This window comes from Manacus vitellinus, unplaced genomic scaffold (genome assembly GCF_001715985.3).
Source record: "Manacus vitellinus isolate BGI_N305 unplaced genomic scaffold, ASM171598v3 scaffold_51_pilon, whole genome shotgun sequence".
In the NCBI taxonomy this organism is placed as follows: Eukaryota; Metazoa; Chordata; class Aves; order Passeriformes; family Pipridae; genus Manacus; species Manacus vitellinus.
Genome location: NW_021940620.1, coordinates 5163466 through 5184830, shown reverse-complemented (window position 1 = coordinate 5184830; position 21365 = coordinate 5163466). Strand labels below are relative to the sequence as shown.

At 54.1% G+C, this 21365-nt stretch overlaps 2 protein-coding genes across 2 annotated transcripts in view; one reads left to right on the top strand and one right to left on the bottom strand.

The window, feature by feature from the left end:
- The window catches only part of CAMK2A (calcium/calmodulin dependent protein kinase II alpha), a 34898-nt gene extending 29827 nt beyond the window's left edge, over positions 1-5071 (top strand). Inside the window, exon 19 of the mRNA XM_008921014.3 lies at positions 77-5071. The gene's annotated coding sequence lies outside the window, so the exon portion shown is untranslated. The remainder of the gene's footprint in view (positions 1-76) is intronic.
- A 2290-nt stretch (positions 5072-7361) lies between these two features.
- Positions 7362-21022, bottom strand: SLC6A7 (solute carrier family 6 member 7). Its single transcript, XM_008921012.3, has 14 exons — positions 20813-21022; positions 15108-15288; positions 14291-14422; positions 13483-13717; positions 12889-13027; positions 12451-12585; positions 11686-11789; positions 11029-11153; positions 10533-10645; positions 10320-10451; positions 9893-9992; positions 9428-9528; positions 9049-9216; positions 7362-8142 (listed from the first exon to the last, which is right to left on the bottom strand). The coding sequence occupies exons 1-14, from the start codon at positions 20843-20845 to the stop codon at positions 7927-7929; spliced, it is 1914 nt and encodes a 637-aa protein (XP_008919260.2). The 5' UTR covers positions 20846-21022; the 3' UTR covers positions 7362-7926.
- Positions 21023-21365: the final 343 nt, after the last annotated feature.

Genomic DNA, 21365 nt, shown 5'->3' with positions numbered 1-21365 from the left:
GGCATTGGAGGGAGGGATGCTCTGCCAGAGGGATGGTCAAAGCAAATTCCGGCTTTTCCTGGTTTGTGTTTTGCAGCTGAAGCGTGGTCCTGCCCGTGTTGGGCTTGTCACTGACTGACTACCAAGGGGAGACCCCCTCCGACATGTTCACCTACGGGACTTTTCCTGTTGGCTCTGCTGCTTGGTTCCCGCTGGAATAACCCCTCGCTTCTCACCGCACACACTCAACGGCCCTGCCAGCGCAGCGCAAGCATCCCATGAAACCCCCCCCCTCCTGCTGGGGTCATGGCCCTGGGCCCTCTTCCTCTGCATGAACCAGGAAAAGAGAAACCATGAACTTAAACATAAACATCTGGCTGGTGTACAGGCCCCTCTTCTTGGCTGCAAAGCACTGGTGGACCCCCTCACTACCCAGCACATGTCCTGAACTGGGCTCGGACTCGTCATCCACCTCCATCCCCACCTCTGCTGGAAGCCCTCCGAGGAAGAGGGGGGCAGTTTTGAGCCGCTCTGTGCTGCATCCTCCCCGCGTGCTGGTGGATTTTGCTTTGCTGCTATCAAGGTCCCCATCTGCTGCCATGACTCCTGCCTGCTCTTGACCCGAGTTCCCACTTCCCAGCAGCCTTGGATGGGGAACCACGACTTAAACCGTTTGCAAAGTCCATTTTCCTCATGCACCTGGGCAAGGAGGGCCATGTTTGGACGGGTGAGTAAAGACTACCTGTTTATTTTCCCTTCCCAGCGCAGGCTGGCTCCTTCCCAGGAGAGCAAGTAGGTTTGCACCCTGGCTCCAGGCAGCTGCTGCGCCAAGAGGGATGCTCTCCCTCCTTCCTCCCTTCTCCCTTTGGAGCAGGGACTGGAGAAGCTGGGAGAAGAGAGGAGGAGAAAGACAACTGCTTCCCAGTACCGCATGGGCACAGCCGGGAGCTGGAGCTCTCCCCTCCATGCTGGGGCAGTAGCATCACCCCTGCGCCCTCCTTCCCAAGCTCCTTCCAGCCTGGATCCTTTACCCCAGTGCCCACCCCTGCCCCCCACGTGCAGCACTGGCACTCCCCTGCTCCTGACTCCCAGGCTGGGACAGGGGCAGCTGAACTGGCCGCTGATTTTGGGGCACAAACCTCCATTGCCCACGCGACTCCTTCCAGCGATGACAAGGAATGCAAGCTTTAGTGACAAAACTCTGCAGAATCTGATTGTGCTTCGAAGAAAACAAACAAGCCTTTAGCTGTCTTCTCCTTTGAGCGCATGCCTTTTTATAGGGAAAAAGAAACCAACCTTCCGTGCATTTCGTAACTTGATTTTGAGTATTTGCTGAAATGGATCTTTATGTAATAACTAGAAATATTCAACTGTTTAAGGTGGGGAGGGAGGGGGGATTTTCGGGGGGTTGCTGTTTCTCATTGCGTTTACATTTGGAAAGGGGTCGAGCCGCTACGATGCTCCTACCGGGAGTCCCACGGCTGCCAGCCCCCTCCCCACACCGTGGTGGCTCATCCCGTTCTGTCCCAGAGCACTGGATGGGTGAAGGCACCCACCTCCGGGGGCACCCCCTTCCCCAGGGCGCCTTCCTGCACCCCACGGGTCTTCCTGCAGGGCAAACCACAGCGGTGGCTTTTGGAGGGCCACCGGCGCGTGGCTTTCGGGACAGAAGACGTGTCCAGGATGAGGAATTTTGGTCTCACCTCTTTGCCATCGGGTAGAGGTCTGAGGGTGGGTGTTTTTCCGGCAGTTCTTCCGTTTCTCATTCTCTTTTTCCGACTGGAGCCTCTTTGCTCATTGACGTGAGGCTCCTGCAGCGCTGCTGCCCTGGGGGACTTTCTAGCTCCACTCTCTGCATCTGCATGGCGTTTAACTTTCTAGATGGTGCGTGTGTTGAAAAACAAAGAAATGAACAAAAAACTGCTTGTTTTGGACATAAGAAAAAAAAAAGAAAAAGAAAAAAAAAAGGAAAAAAAAAAAGAAAAGAGGAAATGTTTCCTCCATGTAAATACTGAGCGTGTATTTTTGCCTTTTATGTGGTTTTGAACGCTTTTGCTCTCTGTCGAGGCAGGGACGGCCACCGTGCCAAACGCAGCTGCGTCCTTGCAGACTGCAAAAAACATTTTCCCACTGGATGGAGGGGAAGAAATCCAAACTGCTGGGGCATGGACAGGCCCTGAGAAGTGTTGTGGTGTGTTCCGTTGTGCCGGCGGTGCGGTGGCTGCTGGTGAAGTGTGTAGAAGATGCCTTTCTGGGGGCAAATCACAGAGCTGCTCCACGGGTGCCCATGTGGGTCCCCTTGCCCTTGGTGGACCTATGCTGTTTCACCGTAGGCTTGCAAGAGATGACCCCAAAGCAGGGAAATCCATGCAGGGAGAGGATTAGCTTTTAAGGTAGACTTTTGGTGTTTTTACAGATCTGTTTTTCCTCCTATAGTCAGGTAGTGCTGAATTTTTTTCATTTTTAAAGGAAGGACTCAGCTTTCACAGTTCTCTCTCTCCCTCTCCAGAGCTGGCTCTGAAGTCAGCCATGGTGAATGCCATCCACCTTCTGATGTCCAGGCTCTCCAGGTGGCAGGAGGGTTTTTGGGGATTGGTATAAGGTGGCTGAGGATAGAGGAGGTCATGTCAGGGCTCTGCATGGAGGCTGGAGGGTAGATGCCTTTTCAGCCTGGTTTTGAAGCTGCTGATAAGTGTGGACCTTGGGTGAGCTGTGAGGGTGAAGCTGCTCCAGCAGCTGCTACTGGAGAAAGGAATAGGACAAGAGGTGCAGTAGGATTTGCTGGGAATGACAGATGAGATACTGGGGTAGATACAATCTCCTTTCACTGAGAGCCCACAGTCACTGCTAGGGAGAAACATCTTGGCTTCCAGGAAGGCTTTGAGGTGCCTTCTTGAAGGGGGTTTCTCATCCTTGAGGTTTCACTAAGGTCACCTCCCCAGGAGGCAGCTGGATGTCCTTGCAACACTTAAAACCTTTCTGCTCTTTTCTGAGGGAAGCAGAGTCTGGGGTTTCAACTCATTCTAGTCTTCCAGTCAAGCTGAAGCCTGACCAAGAAGACCCAACTTCCCAACATGCCCACGCTGGCAGCATTAAGCACCTGCACTTTAGGGATCTGTCCTGCCTGGCTTCTCTGTCCCACCTTGTCCTGCTTCTCCTGAGCAGGTTCCTGTATCCCCAAGAACATCTCTGAGCAAGCACTGACAGATCACCACCATTTCTCTCAGTATTCATGGAAAACATCTTCTGTCTCTGTCTTCCTTCACATTTCCTGATTTCTCCTAAACTTGCAGGAAAACTATAAAAATAACCATCAACTGCCACCATCTTCTTTGGCTGGCAGAGCCAAGGATGCTGCTGTTACGTCTGTGCTTTTGAGCTGTTGGCCCCAACGATCCCCCCCTGGTTCTGGGGATGACAAGGTCCAGGGATGCTCCCAGTAAGCGACATGGACAAGGCCACCTTGTTGGGATGGGGTTTACCACCATGGACCTTCTGTCCCTGTCGGCCTCAAGGCTGGAGATCAGGCTGTGGCACATTTCATTTCCCGGCATAGACAGAGCCCCACTCCCCTGGTCACCTGCCTGTCTGGGTCAAACCAAACTCGGAAGTCCTACAAACTCATGCTCTTTTTCACCTCTCACAGGGGATATCTGACTGGAAACACTTACTGTAGGGGTCTCGAGCTCCCAGCTCCACAGGTGGGCTTGGGAGTTACCTGTTTTCCCTTTCTGGATGCCAGGGTCCAGTGACAACATCATAATTTCTCACATCTTGCTGGTGCATCCCCTCTGGAAGATGAAGAGGCTACTCCTGGGTCTCTGCTCTTTGCTGGAGGAGCAGGGACTCCCCTCCTGACCCCAGACAGTCACAGTTGGGAGAGTGCTTCCCCCCTACCCCACATGTAATGCCCCCTCTGCCAGGCACCGAATTTCTGCGTGACCCCAAACCTGCCTCCCCTTCCTTTGCCTTCCACAGTGGATGCCCCCACGGATCTCCAGAGGTTGGAGCAGGCAGGAACAGTCATCTGCTCCCACTTTGAGCTCACAGTGGGCCCTGCAGCCTGTGGTTGGATTAGTGCCATGTGTGAGAGGGCAGCCATACAGCCCCACGGACCAAGAGCTGTCTGCCAGCAGGAGATTCCATAACCTCCTCTGACCACCCCAGGAGATGGGCTGACCCTTCATCCTCACCACAGGGCACATCTCATGGTGTGCACCATGCTCTTGATGCAGCACTGAGGTAGAGACCTTGCCATCCCACATGTCCCAAGGTGCAAGTCCCAGCCCATCTGCACCAGACAGGGAAACCCAGACCTGAGCAGACTGTGGGGACATCAGAGCAGGGACTGGTGGCCACTCTGCCACCCGTCCCACCAGCTGAATGTCCTTCCCTCCTGCAGGTCATTGACAGGGAGTGGGAGAGGGAGAGGTGGAGGGGACTGTATCAAGTGGCTCCTTCCTTCTTTGGGTTGTTGTCCCTTTTTTCTAACTGTTGCACAATTTTAGGGCTTTTGTAACATTTTTTGGACAAGCAGGGAAAATAAGTTAACAGTGGTTTAAGAAAAAAAAAATGAGATCTATCTCTCTCTCTTATATATTATATATATATAAAAAAATATATATACTTACAGGAAATCTCTATGGAAATATTTATTTAAGATGACTGCAAAAAATATATTATAATTAAGATTATACCAAGCTTTGTCACGTAACAAAAAACCAGGCCCCGGGGAGGGGTAGCTGCCTGTCCCCTCGTGTCCGTCCGTACGGTTGCAGCTGAAGCCTTTCTCTTCTCTTTTTGTAAGTGCACTCGAACTGTTGAGCAGTGTGACCGTGTTGGATTCAGTGGGAACTCGGGGGTGGGGGGTGGGATTGGTTTTGTTTCCTTTTCCTTTGTTTTTTTTTTGTTTGTTTTTTTTTTCCTGAACCTGTGGCTGTGAACAGAATGATCACTGCTCAAATCCGATGCTCTATTTGGGAGGGCGGTGGGGGGGACTGGGAGTAGGGTGGGTGTGGGAGGGAGGGCGAGTGTCAGTTTTATTCTTGGTGTTCAAGTGCAATAAATAGCTACCAACTTCTGAGCATGGAAACGGGTGATTCTCCGTCACTGCAGTGACTCAGACCGTCTGCCACCCCCTTGTCTCTCTGTCACCGCGCTCCTGTCCTCGAAAGCATCGGGGCTGAGACCAATTCTTGGGCAGGGGTTGCAGCTATCCTGCTGCCTGCAGGATGCTGGTACCCTGGGCACTGGCTGCCCTGGGTGTTTAGCCTTCTTGAGGCTTTGGGGAGCCCAATGTCAACCCCCCAGACCCAGCTCACTGCAATTATCCCTTTTCCCTGGGACGGAGCTCTGGAGGCTGCAGGTGTATGGGAGCCCCCAGGAGCTGCTCGAGCTGGATGGGGGGATGGAGGTGCCCGCTGGGCAGTTTGAGGGAGCTTTGGGGCAGCTGGTGCTGCAGGGTGAGGGGCACAGAACACCCAGGTGAGTCCAGGGTGGGTTTGGGGAGCTCCCAGGGGCAGTTGCTCGGCTTTGCCCATGCAGGTGGGCTGGTACCTCAGGGGGACTGGGGTCGGGCTGTCACAGCCCCTGTCCTGCACCCCCAGTCCTGAGGTGCCCCCATTGTTCCCCCTCTCCCTGCCATCTGCCCTGGCCCCAGCAGGTGTCAGCACTGGAATGATCCTGCTGCCACGTCCCCCCACAGCTCTGGGCAGCCACGCATGGCCCAGGGCACGTGTCCTCTGGCCGTGTCACTGCCCCCGTGCCTTTTGCCCTTGGTGTCCTCCCACACTGCCAGCTTTGCTCCCCAGCCACATTCCCTGGCACAGCCTCGGCTCTTTCCTTCCCATCACTCTGCAGTGCAGTTCTGGTTGATGGCAGCTGCCAAGGGAGAGCCCCAAGGATCCCAGGATCGCAGTGGGGGTTTGGGGAATGTGGCAGGACACCATGTGAGTAGGGAAAGCTGGGAGACATGCAGAGACTGGACCAACTTGGTCAGCCCAGAGCAGTTCAACCTCATGCCGTGGAAAGGTGTGAAGCACTCCTGATTCCTCTGGCACATTGTGGCTGGCAGTGACATCATGAAACACCTGGGTCCATCACCTGCTCCATCACCCCTGGAGACCCCCGTGTGTGCCCCTTTGGGGGCCAGCCCAGCCCGGGCTCCTCAGCCAGCACCCGCAGCGATGGCTGGGCAACACCGTGACCTCCTGAGGCCTCCTGCTCAGCAAATAGTGTCAAGGTTAGAGCGAGGGATTCATTGGGGCCATAAATGTTTATGGCAGGCCCTCCCCACTCCCCAGCCGCCACGGCCTGAACTTTCCATCAGCCACACTTTTATGGCCGGACTCTAATGATTAACCCGGGGGCCAGCGGCCGAAGGTGCTTCGCGCGCAGTTGTGCTGCAGGAGCCCCACACGCCCAGGGAAGCTGCAGCCGTGGTGGGGTCTGGGGAGCAGGATGGGGAAAGCCATTGGTGGTCCTGCAGAGGAAAGGAAGAGCAGAGCCGTCCGGGAATGAGCTCAGCATCCCTGGGCAAGGGGAGGTGAGCAGGCAGGTGGAGCAGGTGTAGGAGCTGGCCCTCTGCTCTCAGAGGTGAAAAGGCAATAATTAATTCTCCTCCACTGTAGGGAAGGAGAAAAACTGCAGCCTTACGCCAGCATTCACTCTGGAGGCTCAGGCAACAGTGCTTGATCCAGTGCACCAGAACCACATGCATAATCCAGACATAAAACCCCAATTTGTGTGTTTATCCTAAGGTTTGGTCTTTTACCAGGACGAAGATTTGCAGGACAAAGCCCAGGGCAGCTGTGCCTGCCATCCCTGTAAGCCCCTCTAGGTGTGCCCTTCTTCCATGCTGGGGACCCCTCAGATAACCCACACAAGGGCTGTGTCACACACTGGTTTTACTGGCGAGCCGATGGCACATGGAAGGCACACACGACCCTGGGATGATGGGCATTGGCAGCGTGAGGTCCAAACAACCCCACCCAGGAGCTCACTGGCACCCTCAGGCCAGCAGCGTCAGCAGGAGATGGGGTCCCTGTGTCATGAGCTCTGGGCTGATCTACCCCAAAATCATGTGCAGGAACTGAAACCCAGCCCTTCTCCTTTCCCTGGGAAAATCAGTACCCAGGGGTAGGGCCATACATTGGATCTTTCCCTTGGCAGTGGACATGGCTCCTCTTTTGGCACTGGGTCCAGCTGAGACCTGTCCCTGACCCCCTGTACACATGGGGAACAGGTCACCCAGCCTCTTCCCTTCTTTCAAGTCACCCAAGCCCTGCCAGGCACCACAGGGAAGAGCTGCCCTGACCCACCAAGGTCCTTGGGGATCTCCAAGCCTGGAAAGGCCCGAGTTGGTTTGTTTATAAAGCTTTTTTTTTTTTTCAATTGCTTTTAACTGCTCATTTATTAGGTCAAATTTCTTTGGGAGGACACTGATTAGTGCTGGTTATTTGCTGGAATACCTCTGTGTGATCAGAGCACACTGGTGCACATTGTCCTCAGGGCATGGAGGATGTTACAGCCTTTCTCACATGTGTTTATGGGTTACTGGAGTCAAATACACACAAACACAGAACAGACCAATGCAGAGGACCTCCTCAACCTCTTCCACCTCCCCACCTGCTGCAGCCTGGACATTCCTGCACCCTGGATACCCCTACACGAGGAGGGCAGGGCTGGGGCTGAGGGTGGGAGTGGGGCAACCCTGACACTTCAACCAGACACTGTCACATGAACGGATGGACTCATCACAGTTTGTCACACTGAACAGAAACACATCAGGGGCACCAGGATGGGCAGCAGCTCTATCGTGGCAGGGCCAGGGTGGTGGTGAGGAACCTGGCAGGGTTGACAGCTCCCGACTGCTGCCCGAAAGACCCCCCAAGCTGTCCTGAAGTGCTGCAGTGCAACCCGTGCAAATTGGGGGTGGCGGGGGTCCCCTCACATCATGGACTCCTCCTCGTCCTCCTCCTCCATCTCCCGGTCCACTTCGATGGCCGTGTTCTCGTAGCTGGTGATGCCCCCGTATTTCCTCATGTGGACCATCAGCGGTTTGGGGGACTGGCTGCCCGCCAGGCTGGCCACGTACATGCCCGTCCGGTTCTCCTCCAGCGACGGGCCCCAGTCCATGGCGGGCCGGCTGGCCTGCTGGACTCGCTGGAGGGAACAGGCAGAGGGAGCACGGGCACCTTGCACCAGCACTGCCTTCACCCCCACAGCCAGCACACCCACACCTCCCGGGAGAACAGGGTGCTCTGCCAGCCCCCAGGGACTGGAAGAGCTCCCCGTGGGCATGGGATGGGGCCAAATGCTTGTCCTGAAGCTTTTTGGGAAGGCAGCTCTGCCTAAGTGCCTTGCTGTGGGGGGTTTGTTGTCTGTGGGTGCTGGTGGTGAGGGCTTGCAGGAGAGAGGGGCTATTGTAGGGCTACAGCCCTGTGCTGTGGGGTTAGTCACCCAGACAAGGGGTTGGTCTTTGCCAAGGGGGCTCCTGGCCATGCCACGGTGCCCATGGCTGTGTCAAGCCAGGTTACAGACAGCAGGCGATTGCTGCCTGGGGAGGGCAGCAAGCTCTGCTCCTTTCCTTGTAACAGCCTGGGGAGAGCAGTGAAGGGCTGGGAAAGGTACAAGCAACCAGCAGCTCCGTAACCTGTTCCTGGGAGAAGCCTTTCAGTGCAGGGATCCCATCTGGGCTGCCTGCACAATCTGGCAGCTGCCTGCCTTGCTCTGCCTTCGCTCCTGCCAAAGAGGTGCAAAGTCCCAGGTGCCCATGTCTGCCCCACATTTGGGACAATGTGCTTCCCCTCAGGGCACAGCAGGCTTGCTTTGGAGTTGGAATGCGCACAGGGCTGCTCACTGCCTGCCTGGCATCATGGTAAGCAGCACTGCTGGAAAGCCTTGGCATGTGCCAGCCATCTCTCACACCCCGTGGGCAGGAAGAAGAGATGGGAGACACACCCCTCCAGCAGAGAGAATACAGAGAGAAACTTCCAGAAGGTGCAGGCTTGGCAGGGGCTCCTGCTCACCCCTGCACACTTCTGGGGTGCAATGTCAGGCCCCTCCTACCTCCCACAGGGTCCCTTCTTCTCGGAGCACAGCCACCACCATGCCCAGGGGAATCATCAGGCAGGAGAGGACTCCCATGAGGATGCCCAAGACCTCGGCCCAGGTGGGGAAGCGGTAGCTGCCATACTCGGAGGGCTGGTACTTGACTATGTTATATACCAGCAGAGCCTGTGGGATGGGAAGAAAGTGAGGTCATCCCAGAGCCCTCTGAAGGTATCGTGGTCAAAAAGAAAGGCTTGGACATGATGGACACCTCCCAGCAGAACCTGGGACGGTCCCTGGGGCAGGAGATGCCAGCAGAGCAACTTGTCACACTGGGAGGTCACCCAGGGATACTGGCACCACTGTGGCTCTCCAGCACCTCAAGCTGAGCAGTTACCATCATCGTTGCTGGGGATAGGACCATCCAGCAGGCTCTGAAGTAGGGCCCTGGTTTGAAGCCCAGCATCATGTGGATATCTCGGCAGAACCTCTTTATGCCTGAAGGAAGGAGAAGGAGAAAGACTCAGAAGCTGTCAGCCCTCGCCCAGAGCCCAGTGCCTGTACCAAGCTGTGCTGCACTGATCAAAAGCTGTGGTTTTCATCTTCTACAGTAGAGTTTCCCCTCCCAGCTGGGAGATGGAGGAGGGGATCCCAGCTGATGCTGTCCATGGGACTGGTCTCAGCACCTCAAAGATCTCTGGAAGGTGAATCCAGTGACCGCCGAGAAAGAACAGGTGGTGGAAGCAGAGATGTTTCATGGTCCATTGTGAGTCTGTTGCTTTCCCTACCGCTCCCTCTAAATCCCTCTCTCCATACAGACAGCCCATCCTTCCCTGTGTCCCTGTGAGGACGAGCCCCTTACCATAGACACGTGTCACCACGAGGCAGGTAGTGATCACCACCACCATGAGGCCAAAGCCAGCACTGTAATCATCCAGTAGGACCAGCCAGTACATCCCACCCTGCAGAGACAAAACACAATGGCCAGCATCTCCAGGACCATCATCCCAATAAACCCCCACTCAGCTCCTTCCACTTTTGTGGATCCTGGGGAAGACAGCAGAGACATCAAGAGACATCACACTTCTTATGGGGTTGGTGTAGGGATGAGAATAACACTGTGTCACTCCCCTTGGACTCACACCTTCTGCAAGCCCAGGCTCGTTGTTTCTCTTTCACCTTGATAGCTGATGTGAATACTCGTGTCTGCAAACATGGCCATGACCGAAGTTCTCCCTAAAATGAAGACCTAGTTGGTCCCCACAATGGATCCATGCCCACACCCTTACCTCTGTTGTGAGGATGAGCCCCATCAGGAAGAGGGCAATGCAGATGACAGCCGAGAAGGAGGCTTTCTTTGGCCGCAGGTAGTAGGGAAATTCATCTGTCACTGCCGTAACGATGGTCTCCATGAATGCAAACTGCTTGCACAGGAGGAGAGGGTCCCCTGAGCCCTCAGGCTGCCTGTGCTCCACAGCTGGCTCAGTGGGCTCTCTCCTTACCTGGCTGTCCAGGCCCAAGGTTAACAGCATGAAGAAGAACAGGAATGACCAGAATGGAGAAAGGGGGAGCATTGTCATGGCCTGTGGGTACACCACAAAAGCCAGACCAGGACCTAGGGGAGGAAAAGGACAGCAGGTGAGAAGGAGGTGAAGGGGTTGGACATGGGGGGATGGAGAAAAGGAGAGCCCAGCAGAGCAGCACCACAGCAGGGACCTGCCAGGACTCTTGCACGATGGGCAGGAGGGGTCCTGCAGCAGAGAGTGGAGGGGTGCAGGAGAACCAGCCTGCTCCTTGCTCAGACCTTCCTTAGGCATCACTTGTTGCTCAACCTTTACACCACAAGAACCTGTCTCCCCCCTTCCCTCCCCCTGGCCAGCTGAGCATACATCCTCATCCCTCACACCAACCTGCTCAGGTGCCTTCAGTCCTGGAAGGGACGCTCCTCAGAACACCCAGGCAGAGGGGGAAGGGGAAAGGGTCTTCATTTGGCCTCACCTGCTTTTGCCACCTGGTTAACAGGGACCCCAAGCTCCTGGGACATGTATCCCAAAACAGAGAAGATGGCAAACCCTGCCAGGATGCTGGTGATGGCATTACCCAGGGTCACTATGAAGGTGTCCCTACAGAGGAGAGATAAGATGCTCTGAACATGCTCTCTCCTTCTCACCCCACACCAGTGCATGAAGGCATTGCCAGCCCCAGGAGCCACAGTAAGGTGACCCAGTGTGACTCTCCCCCCAGGACCTCTCTTGGCATGTGCTTTTCAGGGTTAAAAGGAGCATATATTTCATGACAAAGGTAATTTTGTGAGGTTCCTCCCAAGCTTGCTTTCCCCAAATGTCCAACACCCCTCTCTATTGGTGAACCACAAACAACTCCAGCCTCAGTTATCCTCAGACTTCAGCACCCACAGCCCAAAACTTTGGAGCTGGGTGCTCTGCATTGGTGCTTAGGAGAATTTTCTCCCACAGATGCCTCTGTTCCTCTCAGACCCGTGCAAGCTGCCAGGTATTGCCACGATGCTCGTGCAAGGAGCAGTGCTGGATGACTCTGTGCTGCACCGTGTACTTCTGCTGGCTTTGAACCCACTGGCTGAGGTTTTCATGGCTCCCCCCAACCCAACACTTTTATGAGATACCAGCTGAGTCCCACCTGTAGATATTCTGATGGAAGGTGTTGTACGAGGCGAAGGTGAGGAGGCCCCCAAAGCCCACCCCAAGGGAGTAGAAAATCTGCAGGGCTGCCTCGATCCACACCTGGGGGAAGGAAGCAGTTCTGAGGAGATCAGGGGTTTGGAAACCTCCTCACAAGGAAAATGGCATTGAAAATCTGCTTCCCCAGACCTCTGGGCACATCTTCCCCAGCACCCCAGGCATGCAGAGCCCACAGGATGTTTGTCTTTCCTAGTTAACACACTCACCACTCACAGTGGATCAGCTGGCTAGTTAAAGGGCTAGAGGGAGTGTTTTAGAGCCAGCCCAGTGTGGCATTAAATACCCTTGTAAAACTGGGTGGTCTCTTGGTGGCCACCCCTGCTGACCCCTGCTCCACCTGCTGAGATTTCTTGAGAACAACAGAACAGCCAAATCCACCATGGGAACCCACTGCCTCATCCAGCCCATCACTGGGGCTGGGATGATCCTGCCCATGGCCCTGGTACCTAGGGGAGTCTGTGACTACATTGTCCTCTCTGTGCAGAGCCAGAGTCACAGGCATGGAGATGGGCCACATGGGAACAGTGGTCAAGAAAAGGTGTGGGGCAAAGACTTTTGATCTTGGAGCAACCAAGAGAGAGGATTTTAGGTCAGGGAGTGGTCAGAAAAGACACTTGAGTAAGGGAACTGCCTCTGTTGCACACTGGATGTGGCAGAAGGTTCATTTCCATGTCTTGAACAAATTGCACAATGTCCTGCTCACCTTGGAAGACAGCAAGTGATCAAACTGGGGGGTGAGGTAAAACCGTATCCCCTTCCAGGCCCCCTCCAGGGTCACACCACGAATGAGCAGCATCACCAGGATGAGGTACGGGAAGGTGGCAGTAAAGTACACGACCTGTGGGAGAGCAGAGCCAGCTGGGAGAGCTGGGAGCGAGAGCACAGCGTGAGCACTGCCCCCCTGCCCTGCCCCCTGGGTGGGACACTGCACTTCTTGGTGCCACCCTGCAGTGCTGGGGTCCTTGGGCTGCAGCAGGGCTGGTGTGTCAGTCCTGCTGGTCTCTAGGTGTGGAAGGCATCCCGGGAATGTCCTGTGTCCAGCAGATGCTGTTTGTGGGTCTCACTTTCCCAGACGTGCAGAGTTGCAGGCACTGGTGAGCATCGCTGTAAGTTCCCCCAAAACAGGCCATCCAGCCCTTACCTTGCCAGAGGATTTGACTCCCTTAAGGATGCACAGATAGACGATAGTCCAAGAAAGGAGCAGGCACAGACACAAGTTCCAGCGGATCCTCCCGGGATCCCCGATCCCTGAGCTCCCTTGGATGTGCAGGACATACCGACTGGAGAGAAAGGAGAACCACTAGGGAGCAGCCATTGGCACCCTCTACTTTCTTCTAGAGGCCCTCTCTGACCCTGGAAATGCCTCTGCTGCAAAAAATAACCTTGTCAGCAATCCCAGGCACTGGCAGCTATTTGCCAAGGAAATAGGAACAGTTGGTGTGAGACTAGAGGGGATGCCTGGTATCTTGAGAGCAAATTCCTAACCATTCCAGGCATGGGATTCATTTCAGTCTAACACATCACCAGGCCAGAAAAGCAGCACTAGAACATGTCATCCCAGTGGTTAAACTGAAATATCACCCACAGCTGAGCACAAGAGCCCATCACTGCTCCTACAACACCAGCCATGAGTGCTCACCATGCTGTGAGACATGGAGCACAGACCCCTCACCCCTCATTCCATCCCCATCCTCTCCCTTGCTGGATGCCAAGCACATCCCCATGTTCTCCTTACCTCCAGTACTCCTCGCTGGGGCTGACAGTGTTGGTGATGTTGACAGGGAAGGTGGTGTTCCCCCCCTTGATGACGTGATGGTCCAGGCACAGGTCGGTGTTCCACCAGTTGCCGCAGTGCTGCCAGGGCAAGTCGCTTGTGAGGGATGCAAAGAGGTAGAAGAGAACATAAGCAATGATCATATTGTAGTAAATGGCCACCAAGGAGACGATGAGGATCGTGCCCATGCCAATGCCTGGAGGAAGGAGAGGGTAAAGAAGGAGTGAGCCATCTCTCCGGAGCAGAGCACATCCAAAACCAGGGTCAGACACTGCATCTCAGCAGCCAAATGTTCAAACAGTCAGAGGTTCACCTGGTGAGGGAGCCTTTTATTGACATTTTACCCTCTGGACATGCTTTCTCTGTATTGATGATCTATTGCCTCATCCAGACAACTTTACTCCAGTGTAATGTTGAGAATAAAAAGATTTGATTTGACCTTTTTTTTTTTAAAATGCTTTATTCTCCTCTTTGTCTTTAACAGTCATTGCTTAGCTTTCATGCTCTGGTTTAATAATTTTCACACTATTTCTACTATTTCTAAACTGGTCATGTCATCCAGAACCCTCAAAGACTGACAGATCTCATAGATATCTTGTAGCTATTAAAACAGCTAACCAAAAAGTCCGGCCTGCTCCACTTTCTCCCAGGATTTAACCTTTGATGCTAACAAGAGCTTTGAGGGTCACAGAAAGCTGCTGCTGGTCCATGTTCTCATCAATCAGGTCTTGCAGAGGCCTTCCAGAGGCTCTGGACTTTCCTCACGCACCTTTAAAGAGAGGGCTTATCTTCCAGACTGCAAGTGGCCCCAGGCTGGAGAACTGGCCAAGTGACAGTTCCATGAAGAAGATGGGGATCCCACAGATGGCCAGCATGATGAAGTAAGGAACCAAGAAAGCTCCTGCAAGAAGCAAGAAAAAAACTCCTGAAAGCAATACAGAGCAAACACCCAAAGCCCATCTGTGGCAGGCAGTGAAGTTCATTCGATATCTCTGGTCCTGAGGGATCTACACCAAAATCTGGAAGACAATGAGGAGCGACAGCTCACTGTCAGTGCAGGAGAAAAGGGCTGTGATTCACCTGTGTCATGCTTCCCCCCTGCTCCCAACTTTCTTTTCTCAAACACTGTGGCATTCTCCAGTTATTATTGTGTGAAACAAGCAATTGCTCTGGGAGTAGTTGAGTCAGCACTTTGCACCATCACCCCGGACTCTTGCCTTGCAAAAAGCTCCCTCCTTCGATAGCTGGGAAGAATTTGCTGACCCTGCTGAGTCCTGAAGGACACCAGGCCAAGAAACTGTTGGACACCAGGAGAGATGGTCAGGTAGTGTTCAGTTCAGCACTGAGCTGGGGATTTCTCCAGGTCCAGGAATACAGAGATAGGTTGGCACATCCTTTCCCACACAGGGGTACAGGTGGTTAATGCCCTAAACCAGCATGGGGGGCAGGAGGAGGCATCACCTCACAACAGTGATTAGTGCTACTTCCCAGCCCTAAGAAGGGTAAGGGACATCTCTTTAGGGACATGTCCCACCAGCCCAGCTCAGGGATGGGGGAATTGGCCACTCCAAAGGATGCTCAAGTACCTCCTCCGTTGGTGTAAGCCCTGTAAGGGAACCTCCAGACGTTTCCAAGGCCAACGCAGTATCCGATGCAGGAGAGGAGGAAATCCAGCCGCCCCGTCCAGTTCCCTCTGTCTTCTGGGCACTCGGAGCCCAGGTCCCCATCCTGGCTGCTGGGGCTTACCAGGAGATCTGGTGTCACGGGCTGAGCGAAGGAACGGGGTATGGGGGAAGGCAGGCAGGGGTCAAGGGGGGAATAAAAACAGAATGAAGAATGGGAGAGTGGGAAGGAGTGCCAAGAACTCCTGTGTGAATTTGTAACCCCAAGTTGCAGCACTGACACTTGTCCCTTGGGGACACCCCATTACAGCAGCTCTCTGGTCACCACCCCAGGCAATGTCCTGCTGTGCCACTGAGCAAGGAAAGGGGATAAATGCAATCTCATGTGGCCAGAGCTTCCCTGGGAAAGGCAGGATGGTCCTGGTTCACCCTGGGAAGCCTCACCGGGACCCATCTTGCAATTCCAGGTTCCAAAGACATACTTTTAAGGGGCCACAATAAACTTTCCAGATATCCTGCAGAACATGGGCATGAGGACAGTAGGAGAACACTGTGGTGTCCCAGAGAGTGTGACACCCCATCCCCATGTGCCACTGCCATGCCAGGCATTCAGCTGGCTGCTATTAAATGCTGCACATATTTTTCACACTTTTCCAACTGGCAAAACACTGTGGGGATTTTGTGAGGCTCCCACTTGTCCCTGCTAAGACACCTCCTTCCAGCTTTCCTAATGTGCCCTGGATCAATGCAGCACAGGCAGGGGATTAACCCATTCCCTTCCTTCCCACTGTCTCAGCTCTGCAAGAGGGAGGTGTGGGTCCTGCAATCCATTTAGGCTGGGGTGATGCACTATGAGGACTCCTTGCTGTTTGTGTGTGGGTGTATATCAGGCCTGCAGTGAGATGTTTGGTCTGAATTTCCCCAGTCTCCTAATCTTGGGAGAAGGGGGAAGGCATTCCTACTGACTCTCATCCCTCCAGAGCTGAAAGCCTAAGCCAGCAGCTGCTGGGTGAGATCCCATCACAGATATCCCCTCAGCAAGACCAGGCAGCAAAAAAGGGGTGGGATGAGGATCCTGTCCCTGTGGCACCACATGTTGCTGTGCCCTGGCATGGGAGTATATCACATTCATATTGAAGCACAGGGAGATTCTGGGGTCCCTGATGATAAGGCACCAGGACCAGGGCAGGAAAAACCCATTTGGGAACCTTCTCTTCTTCTCTGGCTCTCCAAAGAAAAAAGCAGCTCTCTCCATGTCCCTCTTCACAGTCCTAGGGAACAAGTCTATGGATGTGGTTGAGGAGTCTGGATTTGGAGGGATCAGTCAGAAGGAGTTGTGGGTTCTCTGCACCAGTGTGCACATATGCTCAAAGCCTGCAGCAGACCCCAATTCCCCTGGAGACCAGAGCTGGCTGCTGAGCAGAGCTCAGCGCTGCCCTGCCACAGCCTCCAGGAAGGTGGCAGCCACCTTCTCTGCTCTCCTCCTCCTTTCTGGCTGGACTGGACTGGGAGATGCTCTTGCTGCCGGTTCCCATGGAGACACTGAGCCGTGTTGTCGATGGTGAGGGCTTCCAGCTCCCACCCTTCACAGGGTGCACCCCAAACCCCCAGCCACCGGCACTGCAGACATGCTGCTTGCAGCCCAAAGGCACCAAACACAGATGTGAACTCACCCCCGTCCCCACGTGGTGTGAAAACCCCCTGAGGGACAGGACAAGCCAGGGCAAACTCTTCCCAAAGCCACAGCCCCAGCAAAGCTGTTATAATAACCCCTCTATGCAAAGCCCATCCCCACTGGATGCCACCATCACAAGGCAAGGACCAGAAGAAAAAAGTTTCAGAAACACAGGCTGAAAAGTCAAAATATGACCCAAATATAATACTGTTGCTATAAAACTGTTGCTACCTGGCAGCCCTCCTGCAGTGGTTCAACACAGCTCTCTGGCTTTGCAACATCTCCAAGCCGTGGCCATCCCTGCTAATTAGCCCAGCACGCACAGCAGGTGTGACCTGCAGCTGCCTCTGCTTGCAGGGGATGGACAGGCTGCTCCACAACACCTTCCCAAAAGTTTCAGCAGATAAAACCTGTATTCAAATATCCCTGCTCAGTGGGGACCATCACAGTTGGGTCTTTCCCCCCAAAATGCTTTCCCGTCCATCCCACTGCCTCAGGGGAGCTTTTGATTTCCAGGTTTGCATCACAGAAAACCAGCAAGCAGGGATGCTGGGAGATCATTAAATCCTCTGCCTGACTCCTGCATCTCTGTCTGAATCCTAAACACCTACGAGAGGGCACAGGTAGAGCTGCAAGAGCTGATTACATGCTGTGCCCATCCGTCAGATATAGAACAGAAATCAACACAGAAGCAACAACAGGAAGAGAAAGGAACCAACTGGACCCCTTCCAATCTGTAAATGGCCCAGTCCCCATCTCAGCCCTCTTTTCAAGGGCCGTAGGATGTAATCTGTCACCTGTGTCTCCGTGATGATTGTCCCCCTTATAAATATCTTTAGCTGGAGCTCTGCAGTTTAAATTTGATACCCCACAGCGGAATGCAGAGACTGCTCAAGCGTCAGGTAGACCCTGAGGACAATGAAAGTGTGGTCCCCACTGGGGATGTTTGGGAGGCCCAGGTCAGGAATGCTGCTGGAAAACACACAAAAAGGCTGCTCCATGACTAGAAGGCTCAAAAACGCCCCAAATCCCAGCCTTTCCATAGAAATCACAGAAAAACTGGCCTACTTGCCTGGCTTAAAATGAATTGCAAAGCACAGTATTTAAGGATTCTAGCCCATCTTTGTCCCAAATAGCAGAGAAAAGCACACCTCCCTACTTCAGACTGCTGGAAATCTCACACACCGGCTCGATTCCAGATCCTTTTTTAAAGATTATTGCTCCCTTTCAGCCTCTGTCATAACAGGAATTTTCTTTTTCAGCAGCAGCTGAAGTGCTCCAGTGCTACAATATTGCTCTAGTGCTTTCCACCGTCAACTGCCATCCTTCAAACCGGCTCCCGTCTCGCGGTTATAAACAGACGGGGACCAGCAGCTCCCTTGGCAACCACGGCCTCTTTGAACACGGCATCACTTTTCATTATTCACCAAAAGATGTTCCCAAAGAAGTCAGCAAATCAAAGGTCACCAAGAAAAAAAAAAAAAGCACTTTAATCTCTGCCAAGATAAGAGCCCACGTCCGTAAGAAAATCGCCCTGTGCTAATTATTTTCTGTAAACCAATTTACTTAAACCAGTCCAAAACTCAGCTGCATCCACGAAAAAAACAGCCAGATCAAAGTTACTTTTTCATCATATTTTGTCTCCACTCAAGCTGGCATTGTGGGGTTATTTTGCCAGTGTTTCGTGCATGGATCACAACCTTTGATAGGGGGAAATGCCACCCGGCGCCAGATTTCTCCCCTGCGGATCTGAGCACAGCAAGTCTCTGAAGTGTGAGTCACTTCAGATTACCTCGAATTGCTTGTTAATCTCCGAGAGAAAAAAACAACAGAATGGCATAAAAATTAGTTCAAATTTAATATTGCTTAGAAAGTGAAGTAAATAAAGCATTGCTGTGGTGTGGGAGAGCCCCTCGAAGGGCTGCACTGACCCCAGGTGCCCCCAGCCGACGCCATGAGAGGGAGCAAGAGGTGGTGGAGTCAGCACAGGGGGCTTTGGGGGCTGGAGATGGCTGAGGCTGAAGCAAACTCATGACAGTGATGTCCAAAGTTCAGGGAGTACACATGGACACAAATGCTTATTGCCTTTCATCCAAAAACCCTGGGGAAGTTTTGAGGCAGTTTGTGGCAGGTAGAGGAGGGCAGTGGCTCAGGCAGGAGGAGGATGCTCTGCAGGTATGGGGAGGGACAGCCCAAACCATGGTTCCCACCACTGGCTCCCGTGGGCTTTAGCCCTTTTCTACCAAATAACCCTCCAAAGCAAATAATCAAATTAAAACATCCACTCACAAATACTGTTATGCAAAAGTCAACCTGAAGTCCTTAGAGCCTGGGAAAGATCTTCTCCATTAAAGAGGCATTTTCATATATCTAAAACATGTCCGGTGAGAAGGCTTAAAACTCCTGACTCGCCAATGGGAAGTGGATCATAATGAGAGGGAGAGGAGGCTCTCAGGGTCCTGGGTGGGTGCTGCAGTTGGGCTGGGCACATCTCTCCATCAGCCACCACCAGCTCCAGGCAAGCCCAATGCCAGCATTGGACACAGGGGTCCCAAGGTGGCTGCGAGCACAGGGTTTTCCCTCTGAGTTCAGCAAGTGGTTTTGGGTAATGGAGGAGGGAGGGCTCTGAGCAGCACTGGGAATGGAGAAAATAACTCCAGAGACATCTGCTTTCCATACCAGCTGATTGCCATGGGACTAAATGAATTCCTGAATAAATGCTAAACAGGATCACCAGCATCAAGTAACTCAGAAAACCATTGGAAGGGACAAAGACAACTTTTAGTGGATCTTGCAATCACAAAGACATCTGAAAAAGCAATTTTTAGGAAAGAGGAGGAGAGAGAAGAGGCCAGACAATGACTCCAAACAATGGAGAAACAGCAGAGAGCTGCTGGCTGTCACCAGGCCACTGCTGGCTTTTTTACGTCATGTTTCAATATCCTAGGAATTTCCTGGCAGTGATGAAACTCTCCTGGGTTTTCATTCATCAGGATGCTGGCACAGGTTGGAGTCACCCTGCCCTGTGGTTAATGGGCATGGATTGGCAGAGAGGAGAGCCAAAGTGGCTCCCAGCCCTGGGTGTCTGCCTGGGATGCTCCAGGAAGTGCTGACCCACTGGCAGCATCAGTACATTCCTATGATGGAGCTGTGGCTGACAGCCTCTGTCACCCTGCTCCACCATGTCTCCAAGGGGGACAGGCATGAAAAAGTCCCCAAAGTGGGGGGAAATGGGAACTCAGAGAGGCTGTAAGAGCAAAGTGGCAGCAGAGGGAAACCTGGGATGGGAAAGCCTGACAGCTGGATTTAGAAAGGGTTTCCAGCAGGATGGAAAAAGGATTTGTAGCTCTGTCAGCTCTGCCCTGAACCCAGAGTTCAGTGTTCAGCTGGCCCCCCACCACCCAGACCCCTTTAAATCCTGCGGGGGAGGATGAGGAGGCAATCCAAGCTGCAGGTGGGAAAGTCACTGCCCAGCTCCCTGTGTGGGACTCCTCATCCCTTACCCCTCACCCCCGCTCCGAGCCCGGGGGCTGGTGGCAGCAGTGTCCCCGGGGTGCCAGGCTGCGGGGAGCCAGCTCTGCTCCCGGTGCCACCCCCGGCATCTGTCCAGACACAACGTGAGTCACCCACCGCCGGCAGCACTGCTGGCACAGGAGGGTCGGGGATGCGGGCAGCGGTGCCTCCCGCTCAGGGCAGCGAGGCAGGAGCGGTGGGCACGAAACGCCCCATCCCTCTGCTCACAGTCCCACTTTGGCCCCGCGCACGGACACTATCCCCTAATATCCGACTAATCCCTGTCGGCTGCCCACGAATGCTCCCGAGGACAGGATGCAGGGCGATAGACGTGCCTCCCCCTCTCCCTGCTCCGAGCCCGGGGGTATCCTTGCTCCCCGCTCCCAGCCCGAGGGTACCCTCGCTCCTGGCTCTCACCTCCCGGGGGTAACCCCTGCTCCCCGGCTCCTATCCCCGGGGCACCCCCGCTCCCGGCTCTCACCTTCCGGAGATGCTGCTGCCGAACCTTCTTCATGCCAGACCCTGTTGCTATGCGCTCCCCGCTCCGACACTTTTCGTCTCGCTCTCTCCGGCGCTGGGGAGGGCCGAGGGGGAGAGGGGAAGCGACGGCCGGCAGGGAGGGTGTCCCTCTGCTACCGGGGGGGAGCTGGGGAACGGCAGGAGCGAGGCTGGAGGAAAGGTTTGCCTCGAGTGGAGGATGGCTGCGTGCGGAGCAGGGAGGGAGGAGGGAGGTCTGTCTGTCAAACGCACTCCTGGCGGGCTAAGGGGGGCTCTGGGACCTCAGCCCCCGACCTAGGCAGCAAGGGGGAACGGCTGCTGCCTCACTCATGCCACGAATGCATCGGGTGTCCCTAGGGATGGACCTGACTTTGCAGACACTCTGCCACTGAGCACCCCACGTGCCCCAAGCAGCGGTGGCAGCAGCACGAGTGCAGATGCCAGAAGCTCACAGCATCTTCCTGCACAGTGGGTCTTTCTGAGCTAATATTTACCGATATTTCCCATTGGGAAAGGAGGAAAGAACAAACTACATA